The sequence below is a fragment of the Oncorhynchus mykiss genome, unplaced genomic scaffold, assembly GCF_013265735.2.
Source record: "Oncorhynchus mykiss isolate Arlee unplaced genomic scaffold, USDA_OmykA_1.1 un_scaffold_390, whole genome shotgun sequence".
Taxonomy (NCBI): Eukaryota; Metazoa; Chordata; class Actinopteri; order Salmoniformes; family Salmonidae; genus Oncorhynchus; species Oncorhynchus mykiss.
The window spans coordinates 97384-109205 of NW_023493837.1; the positions used below are offsets into that span (position 1 = coordinate 97384).

At 40.6% G+C, this 11822-nt stretch overlaps 1 protein-coding gene across 1 annotated transcript; it reads left to right on the forward strand.

Moving 5' to 3' along the window:
• The first annotated feature begins 581 nt into the window (after positions 1-581).
• Positions 582-10754, forward strand: LOC118954556. Its single transcript, XM_036974041.1, has 6 exons — positions 582-701; positions 9148-9219; positions 9567-9624; positions 9868-10015; positions 10111-10147; positions 10380-10754. Exons 1-6 carry the CDS (start codon positions 582-584, stop codon positions 10722-10724), a joined length of 780 nt encoding a protein of 259 aa, XP_036829936.1. The 3' UTR covers positions 10725-10754.
• The last annotated feature ends 1068 nt before the right edge of the window (positions 10755-11822 follow it).

Below are 11822 nucleotides of genomic sequence, written 5' to 3' on the forward strand. Positions count from 1 at the left end.
GAATTAACTGGTTTAACTTCTCAAACAGAAACACACACATTTTCTGTGGATCGCCCATGTTTACATTTTACTGAATGCCAGTCTGACCTTTGACCTGTAGATGGCAGTAAAGGTCTACTTTTGCTGCAGATCCACTTCTAAAGCTCAAACCTCTCTGGACAAGTAGCCAAAACATTTGTCCCTAGTGAGAGAGAGTATGTGTGTGTGGCAAAAAAAGGGAATATTGCACTACACTTTTATGATACAGATACATTTTGCATTCGGTAGCATAGCACAGCTGTAGTTTTTTCAAATGCCAAATGTACATGTAGCATGCTTCTGCCTACAGATGCTTTTCTGAGTGACTTGTGTTGTGAGAGAACCAGAATTCAAACATAAACTTCTGGATTACATTTTATAATATTGTCAGCTCTTTTTAGTAACATATGGTAGCATACATGTTTTACACGGTGGCAAGTCAAGCTAGTTAGTTACATGCAACAACATTACATTATATGGTCAATGTTTGTGTGTATCCTCTTAGCTTTTACCTTCGACATCAACAAGCGACGCACGGGCTGGTCCTGCAGACTCTCACGCCCATGGCCCAGGAGAAGGCTGGGGGCCACCTGCTCACTCACGTCCCAGCCATCTCCTTTGAGACCGACTCTACTGTGGAGTGCACCTCCAAGAGGACTCCGGAAGAGAGGGACCGGGTGAAGGTTAAACTGGCCAACATGGCCTTGATGGGAAGGATCAAAAGTCTTGGCTGTGAAATGCCCATTATGTGTGATTATCGAATTGATCATTTTCCACTTTTGATACAACAATGGGAAAGACAGGGTTTATAGCAAAGGTTGCTCAGATTGGGTTTTTGGAAAAATTGGGAGAATGAAAGTGCACTCCTGATTCAGAGAGAAAGATCCAGCTTAATCATCCATACCATTGTTTAAATTACAATAAAAAAACATTCAAACTGTTCCTGAGTTTCGAAAGACAGAGAAAGGAAAACATCATTATCTTCAGTCTGTTCACACCTGTTCACACAAGTCCTACTGTCCACAATCTCAGGGTTCTTCAATACAAACACACCTGTTTCAGAAAACCTGATCACTTTCACATTAGAACAATGTTTGTAGGATACTTTTCAATAACTCAATAAATGTAAGTGTTGAAACCATACATAGCTGGTAACTTGAGCTCGGCAGAGTAGTTTTGACCTGTGTCCAGATGCAGTCATTTATGTTGTCTAAAGGCAATTTGTCTCTTATAACAATGTTATTTTTCTGAATAATCTAATTTAATTGACTGGTAGGTAGTCACTAACTATTTGTAGCATGTGTTCCTCTGTTTATTGATATTTACATGGTGTGTATGTGTTAAGATGTTAAGTAATTAATGTTGATATTATCCAAAGGGTTTTTAACTGAAATGTTAAATGTATTTCAAAAATGGCAGAATCAAACAGTATTGGAATAGTGACTTGTATTTTGCATCTAGAAGTGTAAGAATTTTAGAAGAATGCTATTTCATCAGTCAAATGTTGCACTGTTTGATAAGACAGGGTAAAGAAAACCTCCATTTTAATGATTTTAGTTGTGAGTTTGACATTTTACCACAAGAAGTCACTATAATACTATACGTTATCAAACAGGGTTGTGCTGAAAATCAAATGAACCACAGCCAAATTAATTATTTGCAACTAAGAGTAAGATTAAAAAAGACATGTATAACTTACTTTCTTGATAAAATACATTCTAAAATGTCAATATATGTGATTTCTGAGTATGTAGTGCACATATCTTTTTAAGGCCCAAAGCAGACGTTTTTATATCAATATCAAATCATTTCTGGGTAACAATTAAGTACCTTACTGTAATAGATTACGATGAAAATGGTCAAAAATGTATTTTTTGCAAAAAAAACTTTCTCAAGCAATAATTTTGCTAGGACTGTCTGGGAGTGGTCAGTGTGGAGGGGAAATTAAAACTAGCTGTTATTGGCACTCTCTTTGTCGTTGGTCTATAAACCAATTTACACATGGTGATGTCGCCATGGAAAGCCAAAACTCTCGCCTATGCAAACCTGCTGATTAGAACGTGAGAAACTCTCATTTCATGGCACTTCAATATCGAAGTTAATTTTTCGTAGCAGGTTAGGAAACTGAGGTTAAGGTTAGGAAAAGGGTTAGGGTTAGTGAAAATGCTCTCCAAACCTTCTACGAAAATTACTTTGCATTGAAGTGCTGTGAAAAGAATGTGTCCCTGCTCAGGTGTTGCATGCATCAACCAATGGTTGTGTGCCAAGTCATCCATTGTGTCATCGACTGACAGATTGCTATAACATATGATGTGGTTAGCTGACACACAAAATACCTATCCAGGCAGTGTAAGATCTCGCAAGTGTCAGCAAGGCCTGGGCAGAGGAACATGCTCCGTATTTTCAACCAGAACTATCAGGAAGCAACCCCGATCACATTTTTGTAAAACACATTTACAGTGTTAGTTTCATCAGCTGTTGTACAATATGAAATCAAATTATTTTGACTTCACAGGGCCTTTAAATGTAGGCAAACAAGTTTTCAGCATTCAAACTAATCTACCCAGCCAGATTCAGCACCATGGACAGTGAAGATCAGAATACCTGCGATCTGACGATTAGAACAACAGTGCTATTTTTTTTTTTTTTCAATTTAAAGTTTTATTGAAGTTCTTTTTTTTCAATCAACCAACAAAACACATTCCACATTCACAGGCTTTAAAAAAAGAAAAAGTCAAAAAATAATAATACATATGAAAAAATAAAAATACAATTAAAATGAATGATAAAGTCAAATAAAAGCATTTATTTTCCTTGGTGCACACGTACTCAAAAACGAAATTAAAATAAAAACACACAAAAAAAACATTTAACACTTGCAGCAGCACTATCAAGGTTCTTATCAGCTATTTCAAGCATTCGCTGAGATGACGGGCCAATAATTCGTTTTTAGGTTTTACAGTACCTTACACAACATGCATCTGCGCATTTCCCTAGTCACCCCGTTCACTCTGTCCAGTTTGAAATATAGTTGAATAGTGAAGACCAGAGTCTATCAAACTTGGGCTGTCTCTTGTGGAGGTCATAAGTGAGCTTTTCAAGAGGAAGAAAGTCAACAATCTGGTCAATCCACATTTTAAATGTAGGAGGGGTATTTGAGGCCCACAGTAGAAGAATACATTTCTTAGCAAAGTATGTAATAGTCATAAGCAAATTTTCTCTGTCAGGATCAAGAACAAAGTCCTGCTGGGCATTAAGAAGATAGATACACGGGGTCATATCAAACTGTACCTCTAGTATTTTCTGTGCAGCAGTATGTACAGATTGCCAGAATCTGGCAATCTCCCTACAGGTCCAAAATACATGCATATAGGTTCCACTTTCAGAGGTACATCTTTTACAGTTGGGAGACATATCGGTTTTCATTCTTTGGAGTCTCAAAGGAGTATAATAAAATTTGTACAAAAATTTGTAATTAGATTCTTTCATTTTTACAGTATACCCTGTCGCAAACCTCCACCCATAACTCATCACTGATAGTCAGACCAAGGTCCTTTTCCCAGATTATTTTCAAAGGAGTAAAGGAGGAGCTTCCTTTCTCAGAAAGGAGTCTATAGATGTAAGATATTTTGCCTTTAATGGATTGTGCTGTGACAAGAAGGGTTTCAACTTCATTCAACTGAGTTCTAAACCTCCTCTTGGAGGTAAATGAGGAAATTACATGTCTAATTTGAAGATATTTGAAAAAATGGGATCTTGGCACATCGAATTCACTGCAGAGCTCTTGAAAGGATTTCAGTGTAGTGGTTTTCTGATGAAATAGGTCTGAAAAGGTCCTGATTCCTAGAGTATGCCAAAGATTAAAGTTGGCCTCCCTCAGGGCTTTTGGCAAGTCTGGGTTGCCCACTATAGGCGAGTGAGAACATATTTGGGAGGAAATGCCCAGGTATTTCTTACAGTCCCTCCACGCTAGTAGGGTGCTGTAAATCACAAAGGTTTTGGCTATGTTGCCCACTTCACTAAAGTTATTAATTAATATAATTGAGCTTAAGGGCAATGAACCACAGGATTGGGCTTCTATCTGAATCCACGTTGACTCTTGTCTGTTTGTGATCCATGTTAGCATGTTGCGGATTTGGGCAGACCAGTAGTACAATTGAAGGGAGGGAAGGGCAAGACCACCCTTAGATTCAGGTTTCGATAGAGTGGAAAACTTGATCCTAGGTTTTTTATTGCCCCATATAAATTTGGTGATGCTTTGGTTAGTTGTTTTGAAAAAGGAACCTACTGGGAGATAGCATGGGAGCATCTGAAATAAGTAGTTCAGTCTAGGGAGGACGTTCATACGGATTACATTAATTCTTCCTACTAAGCTAATTGGGAGGGAGATCCAGGTTTGGAGATCGTTCTTGATTCGGTCCAGGAGTGGAAGATCATTTTCCTTAAAAAGGCTATTCAGATCTGGTGTTATGAAGATCCCGAGGTATTGAAACCCCTGTGTTTTCCATTGGAAAGGACAAAGTGTCTTCATAGAGCTGGTGAGTGTAATATTGAGAGGGCAGGCAGTGGATTTGTTAAAATTGATCGTATAACCTGAAAACTTGCCATACTGAGCAATTGTGTCTAAAATGAGAGGGAGGGATTTCTCAGGGTTGGATATGTAGAGCAAGACATCATCCGCGTAAAGCGAAATCTTGTGCTGCAGGCCGCCTGCAGAAACACCCATAATACTTGGATTGCTCCTTATCAGCTCTGCCAGAGGCTCCGGCCCCAACAAGTAGAGCAGCGGGGACAGCGAGCACCCTTGTCTTGTGCCCCGTTCCAGAGGGAATCTGTCAGAGTTCAGTCCATTAGTAGTCACCATGGCATTTGGATGAGAGTATAGTGATTTGATCCATTTAATAACATTTGGGCCCATATTGAACTTTTCTAAGACTGAAAACAGAAAGTTCCACTCCATCCTGTCAAACGCCTTCTCAGCATCCAGTGAAGCCAGTAGGACAGGGGTCTTCTGTGCGTTTACTTGATCAATAATATCAAAAAGACGGCGAATGTTATCAGAAGAGTATCTGTCTCTAATAAATACAGTTTGGTCCACTTTTATTATTTTGGGAAGAAGAGTGTTAAGTCTTTTGGCGAGCAATTTGGTAATTATTTTATAGTCGAAATCCAACAAGCTTATGGGCCGGAAGGACGAGCAGGATAGGGGGTCCTTGTCTTTTTTTAGCAACACTGTAATGCGAGCTGTGTGCATTGAGTCTGAGAGAACTCCGTTTTTGCAAAAATCCTCCAGCATTGGCATGAAGATAGGGCTGAGCTTTGTAGAACTCTCTGGGGAATCCATCTGGGCCTGGGGACTTATTAGGTGGCATGGAGGTAATTGCCTCCAGGATCTCCTCAGGAGTGAAGGGGGAGTTGAGATCTTCTTGGTCGGTCTCTGATAGTTTAGGTAGCGAGATTCCCTCTAGGAAAGAGTGGAGTTCTGCCTCCGTGTGTTTTCTCTCAGAGGTTTATAGTTTGCAGTAAAAATAATGAAAAGTTAAATTGATCTTTTTTGGGTCATATGTGACCTCGTCCTCTGCTGTTCGGATAGCCATGATTGTACGCTCTGACTGCTCCTTTTTTAATTGGTAAGCAAGCAATCTACTGGGCCTATTGCTATACTCATGGTATTTCTGTTTAGTAAAGAAAACTTTTTTTTTTTATCTCCCGAGTGTAGTCCAAATTCAGTTTGGCTTTGGATGCTTTAAGATGACTCCAGGAGGTGCTGTCTAGTGATTGTTTATGTATTTTTTCACAGCATTCCAGCTCCCTCTCAAGATCTAGCCTGTGTGCTTCCATTGCTTTTTTCTTAGAGGAAGCATATGCAATTAGATGACCTCTTAGTGTGGCTTTAGCAGCGTCCCACATTGTGGCCGGAGAAACAGGAGAATCTTTATTGTCTTGTGTGTAGTTGTCTATCCATGTAGTTACTAATGTATGGAACGCTTCGTTTGATAGCATGGAGGTGTTGAATTTCCAGCTCTTTGACCTCGGGATGTTTTTGCAGAGGTCAAAGCGGAAGTGGACAAAGGCGTGATCTGAATGGGTCCTGAATGGCTATGGGTCCGATTGTACAAGTGGCTGAATTTATGAAACTCTTTGGGATAAAAATGTAATCTATACGGGAGTAGGTGTTATGGACATTAGAGTAGTATGTATAGTCCATAGATGAGCTATTAGTCTCTCTCCAGATATCTATCAGTCCCATCTCTTTAGTAAGAGAGTTCAACATCTTTGCAGATCTAGGATTTGTGGTGGGGACTTGAGATGATTTGTCTAGGGTTGGGTTAAGGGTACAATTAAAAATCTCCGGCCACCACGCCAAAGGAGACACAATGCTCATTGAACAGGGTTATAATTTTTGACATGAAGGCAGGAGTATCTGTGTTAGGGGCGTATATGTTTAATATAGTAATTGGTTGACCATATAGTGACCCAGTTATCAAAATAAATCTCCCCTCCGGATCAGATATGTTTTTGTCAATTATGAATGGAACATTTTTATGGATAAGTATGGCTGTGCCTCTACTGTTTGATTTGAAAGATGAGAAATACACCTGTCCCACCCAAGCTCTGCGGAGTTTGGCATGTTCAGCATCACAGAAGTGTGTCTCTTGTAATAGCGATGTCTGCTTTTTCCTTTTTTAGAGCACATAGTATCTTTTTTCGTTTTATTGCATGCCCTAGACCATGGCAGTTCCATGTCAATAGATTCAAGGTACTAGTCATCGTCATCGAGCAGTAATCGAACTTTAGTGCAAGTCATCGCTGGGTAAAAATGGATAGTAATTACAGCTGCGTTCACATAAAAGGAAAATAAATGGTGTACATAAAATAATAATCTCTGAACACCCCAGCTGAGTTCCCAAACAACTCGACACATCCCGTTGGATCTATTACCGCCCCGCTCAGTCTCAATTCTGTGTTCCGAATAAAACAAAAACCGGGAACAGTTAGCAACGCACAATGTCTCCCTCTCCCCACCAAAGAAATGCCTCATCCTCTCCACCCCGCATTGAGTAAATAACATAGTTGCCCTCGTCCAGACCACAGTAAAAGAGGGGAGAAAAATAAAATCAATAGCCAAGCCTACATATACCTCCCCCGAGGGACATAGGGAACCCCAAGTAATAATAGCAACTTAAAAGTAGGCTGAAACATTAGTAGGCCTAGGTTAGGCTATACAGCCCATCCCTCTCAGTTAAAGGAAAATAAATATAAATTGGACGGCTATAATGACCTTTAGGGGGTGGGTCTCTGGATATCGGCTATATGTCGTGTTTAGTGTTTAGTTCTGTACGTTGGGATCTCAACTCAGAAAGGATGTCTTCGACAGAGTGCGAGGTTGGCATTCGTTGTGCCTCGTGGGGGAGCGGGTTCTCTTGCTCCTGGCTAATGGCGCTAGTTTTTTCTGAAGCTAGCTTCTTCTTGGAGGCTTTTTCCGTCGCTAATACTCGAGTCCGGGTAAAAATGTCACCTGTAGTGTCGCCGCCATGACTTTTTCTTACTAAAGCTAAATGAGTTTGAACTTGGAGTGGAGGTAAGATTAGGAATTGGAAACTACTTGTGCGGAGCTCTTAGTTCATGCGGCCAACTCGTCCAAGGGTCACGTGATCCCCAACAGTGCTATTTTAAGTGATTTTCAAGACACCCAAAGTCAATTTAAATCCACAACAAAATCTGCAGGATAAAAAGCAATATAATCAAACATTCAAATAAGAAAACAGGCTATATTAAAGTGCACTAAACAAAGAGACAGATTAACCATGGAGAACACGAAACATGATGACAGATTAACCAGGGAAGTGAATTTAACAGAGGTTAAAGCTAAAACAACAGAATCTGGGTACGTCTGTGTGAAGAGGTGTGGCTTTAGTGTGGATTTGAATAGTATACAAGTAGGCCTATGCTATTTTTGCACTGTAAAACTTTTTTTTAAGTGTTATGTTTTCCCAGATTCATAGTGTTATGCAGCCCAGGCCTATCTAGGAAGGCTGGGCATAAATTGTTTGCTCACAGCATCACATGATGACGTGGGCAACATAAACACTTAAACTCTGTAGATTAAAGTTAATAGTAATCAAAACTAATTTCACCACGAAAGGAAGTGCAATCGAAATGAATGAAGAAGACAAGGTAATTCTAGTGAGTTAATAAAATGACAAGGTGTTGCCTGTGAGCGTTGTAGACTACTGCCTCACAAGCCCGGGCTTTAGTGGCACTGGCATACGCGCTTGCCTCTGCACTGAAGGAGCCACCGAACGCGTCCGCGTTGCAGATCTCACTTTCTCCCGCTACAGTATGTCCTACAATGACATATTTGGTGGGGATTGGCAGCCAACAATAGGATTGGATTGGGACTAAATCAAAGAATAAAACGATATTGAAATGAATAGTATTAACAAATATTTCCCAGAAGATTTTGGGTTCAACCTAAGGCTGACTAGGACAGATCAATCAACTTGATCCGACACAGTAAGCCTACATGTCATACGTAAGTAAATCCACAAGAGAGACAATATTGCAAAGGCAGGACCATGTTCGATGGAAGGCGTAGGGGTAGGCAATCGAAAACGTTTGACGGGGAAATTTCTGTCAATATTAGCTAGTCCTACTGAGTGGGCAAGTAACCTTTCCCGCGCTCTTCCTAAAAGTACTATTTGTGATGTCATAAAGGTCTAACGTTCCATGACGTATCATGTAGCCCTAAATTACAGTCCCTGCCTGCAATATTGTCCACACTCTCGACCTGAACTCAACTTGAATGTAACCAACACAGACAAGGACATGCTTTTTGAGATATAAAATAGCTTGAATGGATGAAGAAAGGGTAAGCTAAATTACTTCATGCAATATTGGGGGAAAGTAAAAAAGGGTAAAGCAATATAAGCAGATATTTCTTGTAAAAAGCTATAACATATTGTAAAGCAAATGTACCATTCTTTATAAAGTCACCAGCTTAGCGCTGATATGGCTGTAGCTCTATTTATGATGTCCTCTGCACAGATCTACTCTGACATTGACATATTATTACTTATTGGAATGTCTGTCCTTCAGGTAGCACAGAGGGAGGATGGTGATCCTCAGAGGGAAGGAAAGGAAGTTGTTGAGGAAGAACCTGTGGCCACACCCAAAGAGGAGGCCAAGAAGGGAAGGAAGGTAAGATGGCAGGAGTGACAGAGCACATAATAGGCCTACTGGGTTACACTCTGTACCTGATAGCAGTCATACCATAGATATCTATATATCTCAGATAACAACATACGTAGTAGCTGTTTTCAAAACGTGTTTTAAGAGCTGCTTTGACCTGGCCCATAGCCTATTCATAAATTGTCTCAGAGTAGGAGTGCTTATCTAGGATCAGTTTTGCATTTGAGATCATAATGAATACAATTATTTGGGCAAGGTTGAGCCCACACCTTTTCTGATGAACTTTATGTATACGGGCCCTTGTGCTACATGTCTGCCATCATTTGAGCTCTGGAATCTGTTCTGTTCTATCCTAGGCAAAAAGTAAGAGGAGTGGCAAGAAGTCAAGGAAGCTGGGCACTGACAACGATGCAGGTCAGAGATTTACCTCTGTAGTACTACATTGTTTCTCTATTCTGTCTGTGATGTGAGGTTGTGCTATCCATTTTCAATGAAACTGTAGTCTACTGTAATCAGTAAGAAAGGTCACATAGATAGCTTTATTAAAATAGGCCTATTCTAAAACCCTTAAACAATGAAATCAGAGTATTAAGAGATAAAACTTCTGATTTCTCTTTAATTTTGTTTCTACTTCCTCTACGGCAATCACATCTTTAGTCTCCAGGAATAAACACCTGGATAGAGGATCTGTAATTGAGCTCCTGGAGAAGAAAGCTGTTCAGGCTACATTCGGCCCAGGCAACAAGGATGAGATGGAATACTCCTACCCAATCCTCATCTCATTCCTGCGCAATCTTACTGATGAGTATGTTAAAAGTTTTTCTGTAATGTTCAACATTTATGAAATATTGTGCAGTGGGAACTAAACACTAACTAAAACACTTATTTTAAATTGTCTAGGCAGTGGCAAGTGATCTACAAAGGACTAAAAAACCCTGTAAGTTTCCCTACCTGCCTTTGACCTTTGATGTGTCAATGATCTGTTGAATTCAGAGATTAGCCATCAAGTCATATTCTGTTATTCATGTTCTCTGTCAGACTTCATCAAACTTTGAATTCAGTCACAGACAAGAATAACAATGTTGATCAAATGCATTCTGTTCGATCTAGAATACTTTACATCACAGTTCCATTGAAAAGACTGTTTTTGTTCTGTTTGTTCAAAACAGATGACGAAGGAACAGCTTGCCAAATTGTGCAAGACAATTGTAACCTTCATCGCACAGACCACCCTGAAGATCCTGCTGCCAGCCCTGGCCCGCGTACTTGGGGTAAAGGACTTTGCTGACGACGACACTGACTCACCCAAGAGGGGTGGCAGTGCAAGATCCTTTGCTGCCTTTGATCAGGAAAGACTGGAGCTCATCCAGGAAGTTAGATATCTGGCGAAGAAAATGTATAAGGGCGGCACAGGGGCTCAACATCTCAGGTCCCTAACACCCTCTTCTAAGAGGTATGTTCCCCTCAAGGTTTTCATGTATGGATTTCACCAAGATCATCTATCCCAGTGTTAGCCAATGCAATTTACTCTATCTGATGTAGTACAAAATGTAATGTATCAGCCTTTGAGCATATTCAAATGAATGAGCATGTAAAGCGATCAAAAGGACATGTAGATATTTAGAATACTAAAATTACAACGCTTGACCGATTTGCCAAGTTAAGACAGGAATTATCATGCTTTGCTTGTTCGTTTTAAAGTTCCCAGACCTCAGTGAAAGTCCTCCTGGGAATGACAGAGGACAGAATCATCAAAAGTGTCCAGGAGCAACTGTCTGATCATAATATCCTGTCCTCCTGCCCACCTGAGCTGACTGTTGGTCTTATCAAGGTGGTGGTCGAACAGCTTAACTCTGCCCTCTCTGCGACCATCAGCAGAGCCATTTCAGGGCGGTCCTCCCCTATTTCTTCTGGTACCCAGGCCGCTGAACAAATGGTCAACATGGTCCAGAAATGTTTTGATGATCACACCACCCCAGAGGACCAGAGCTCTACCTCTGTATTAGAGTCATGCATTCCACCTGCAACAGAAGAAGTGATGACTGTTATCGCAGAGATGGTGGGTGAATTGGAAAAAGAAGATCCGGAATTGGCTAAGGTTTTTCGAGAAGTGGCTGTGAAAGTTAAAATGTTGGCATCTGGCAGTGACCTTGTAGTGGAGCACCTGGATGTTGAAGACTCTCCTGTTCCAGAGGAGCTGAACATAATATGTACATCTTGCAAAGCAATGATGCAAAATCTTGGCACTCTGTTTAGTGTGAAGTTCAAGACCAAAGCCTCAAAGGCTGTGAGTGAAATTCTTGTGAGAAGGTTAATGAGCGATATCTCTGGTATGGTTCAACCTTCTCATTCGTTTAGTACCACTCCAAGCTTGATGAATGCATCTAGCCCATCTGACAGGATCCTTGATTCTGCGGCCACTGAGCTCATACTGACCAAAGTAGAATCTGAGGCATCACAAATAATTGATAACTTTGTTGAAGATGTCAAGGACATTGTGCAGTATGCTGAATTAGATCAGCCAACAAGCACCCAGAGAGATACCCAAGTGGGACACTGTACGACAAAGCGGAAACCCTTCCATGCAGCTCGTAGACTCTGCGAGAGACTTC

Coding starts and splice junctions, on each gene's coding strand:
- LOC118954556 (XM_036974041.1), top strand. CDS start 582: ATGGCCCAGGAGAAGGCTGGGGGCCACCTGCTCACTCACGTCCCAGCC. Junction 9,625..9,867: donor GGGCACTGACAACGATGCAG/GTCAGAGATTTA, acceptor TCACATCTTTAG/TCTCCAGGAATAAACACCTG. Junction 10,016..10,110: donor CTGCGCAATCTTACTGATGA/GTATGTTAAAAG, acceptor TAAATTGTCTAG/GCAGTGGCAAGTGATCTACA.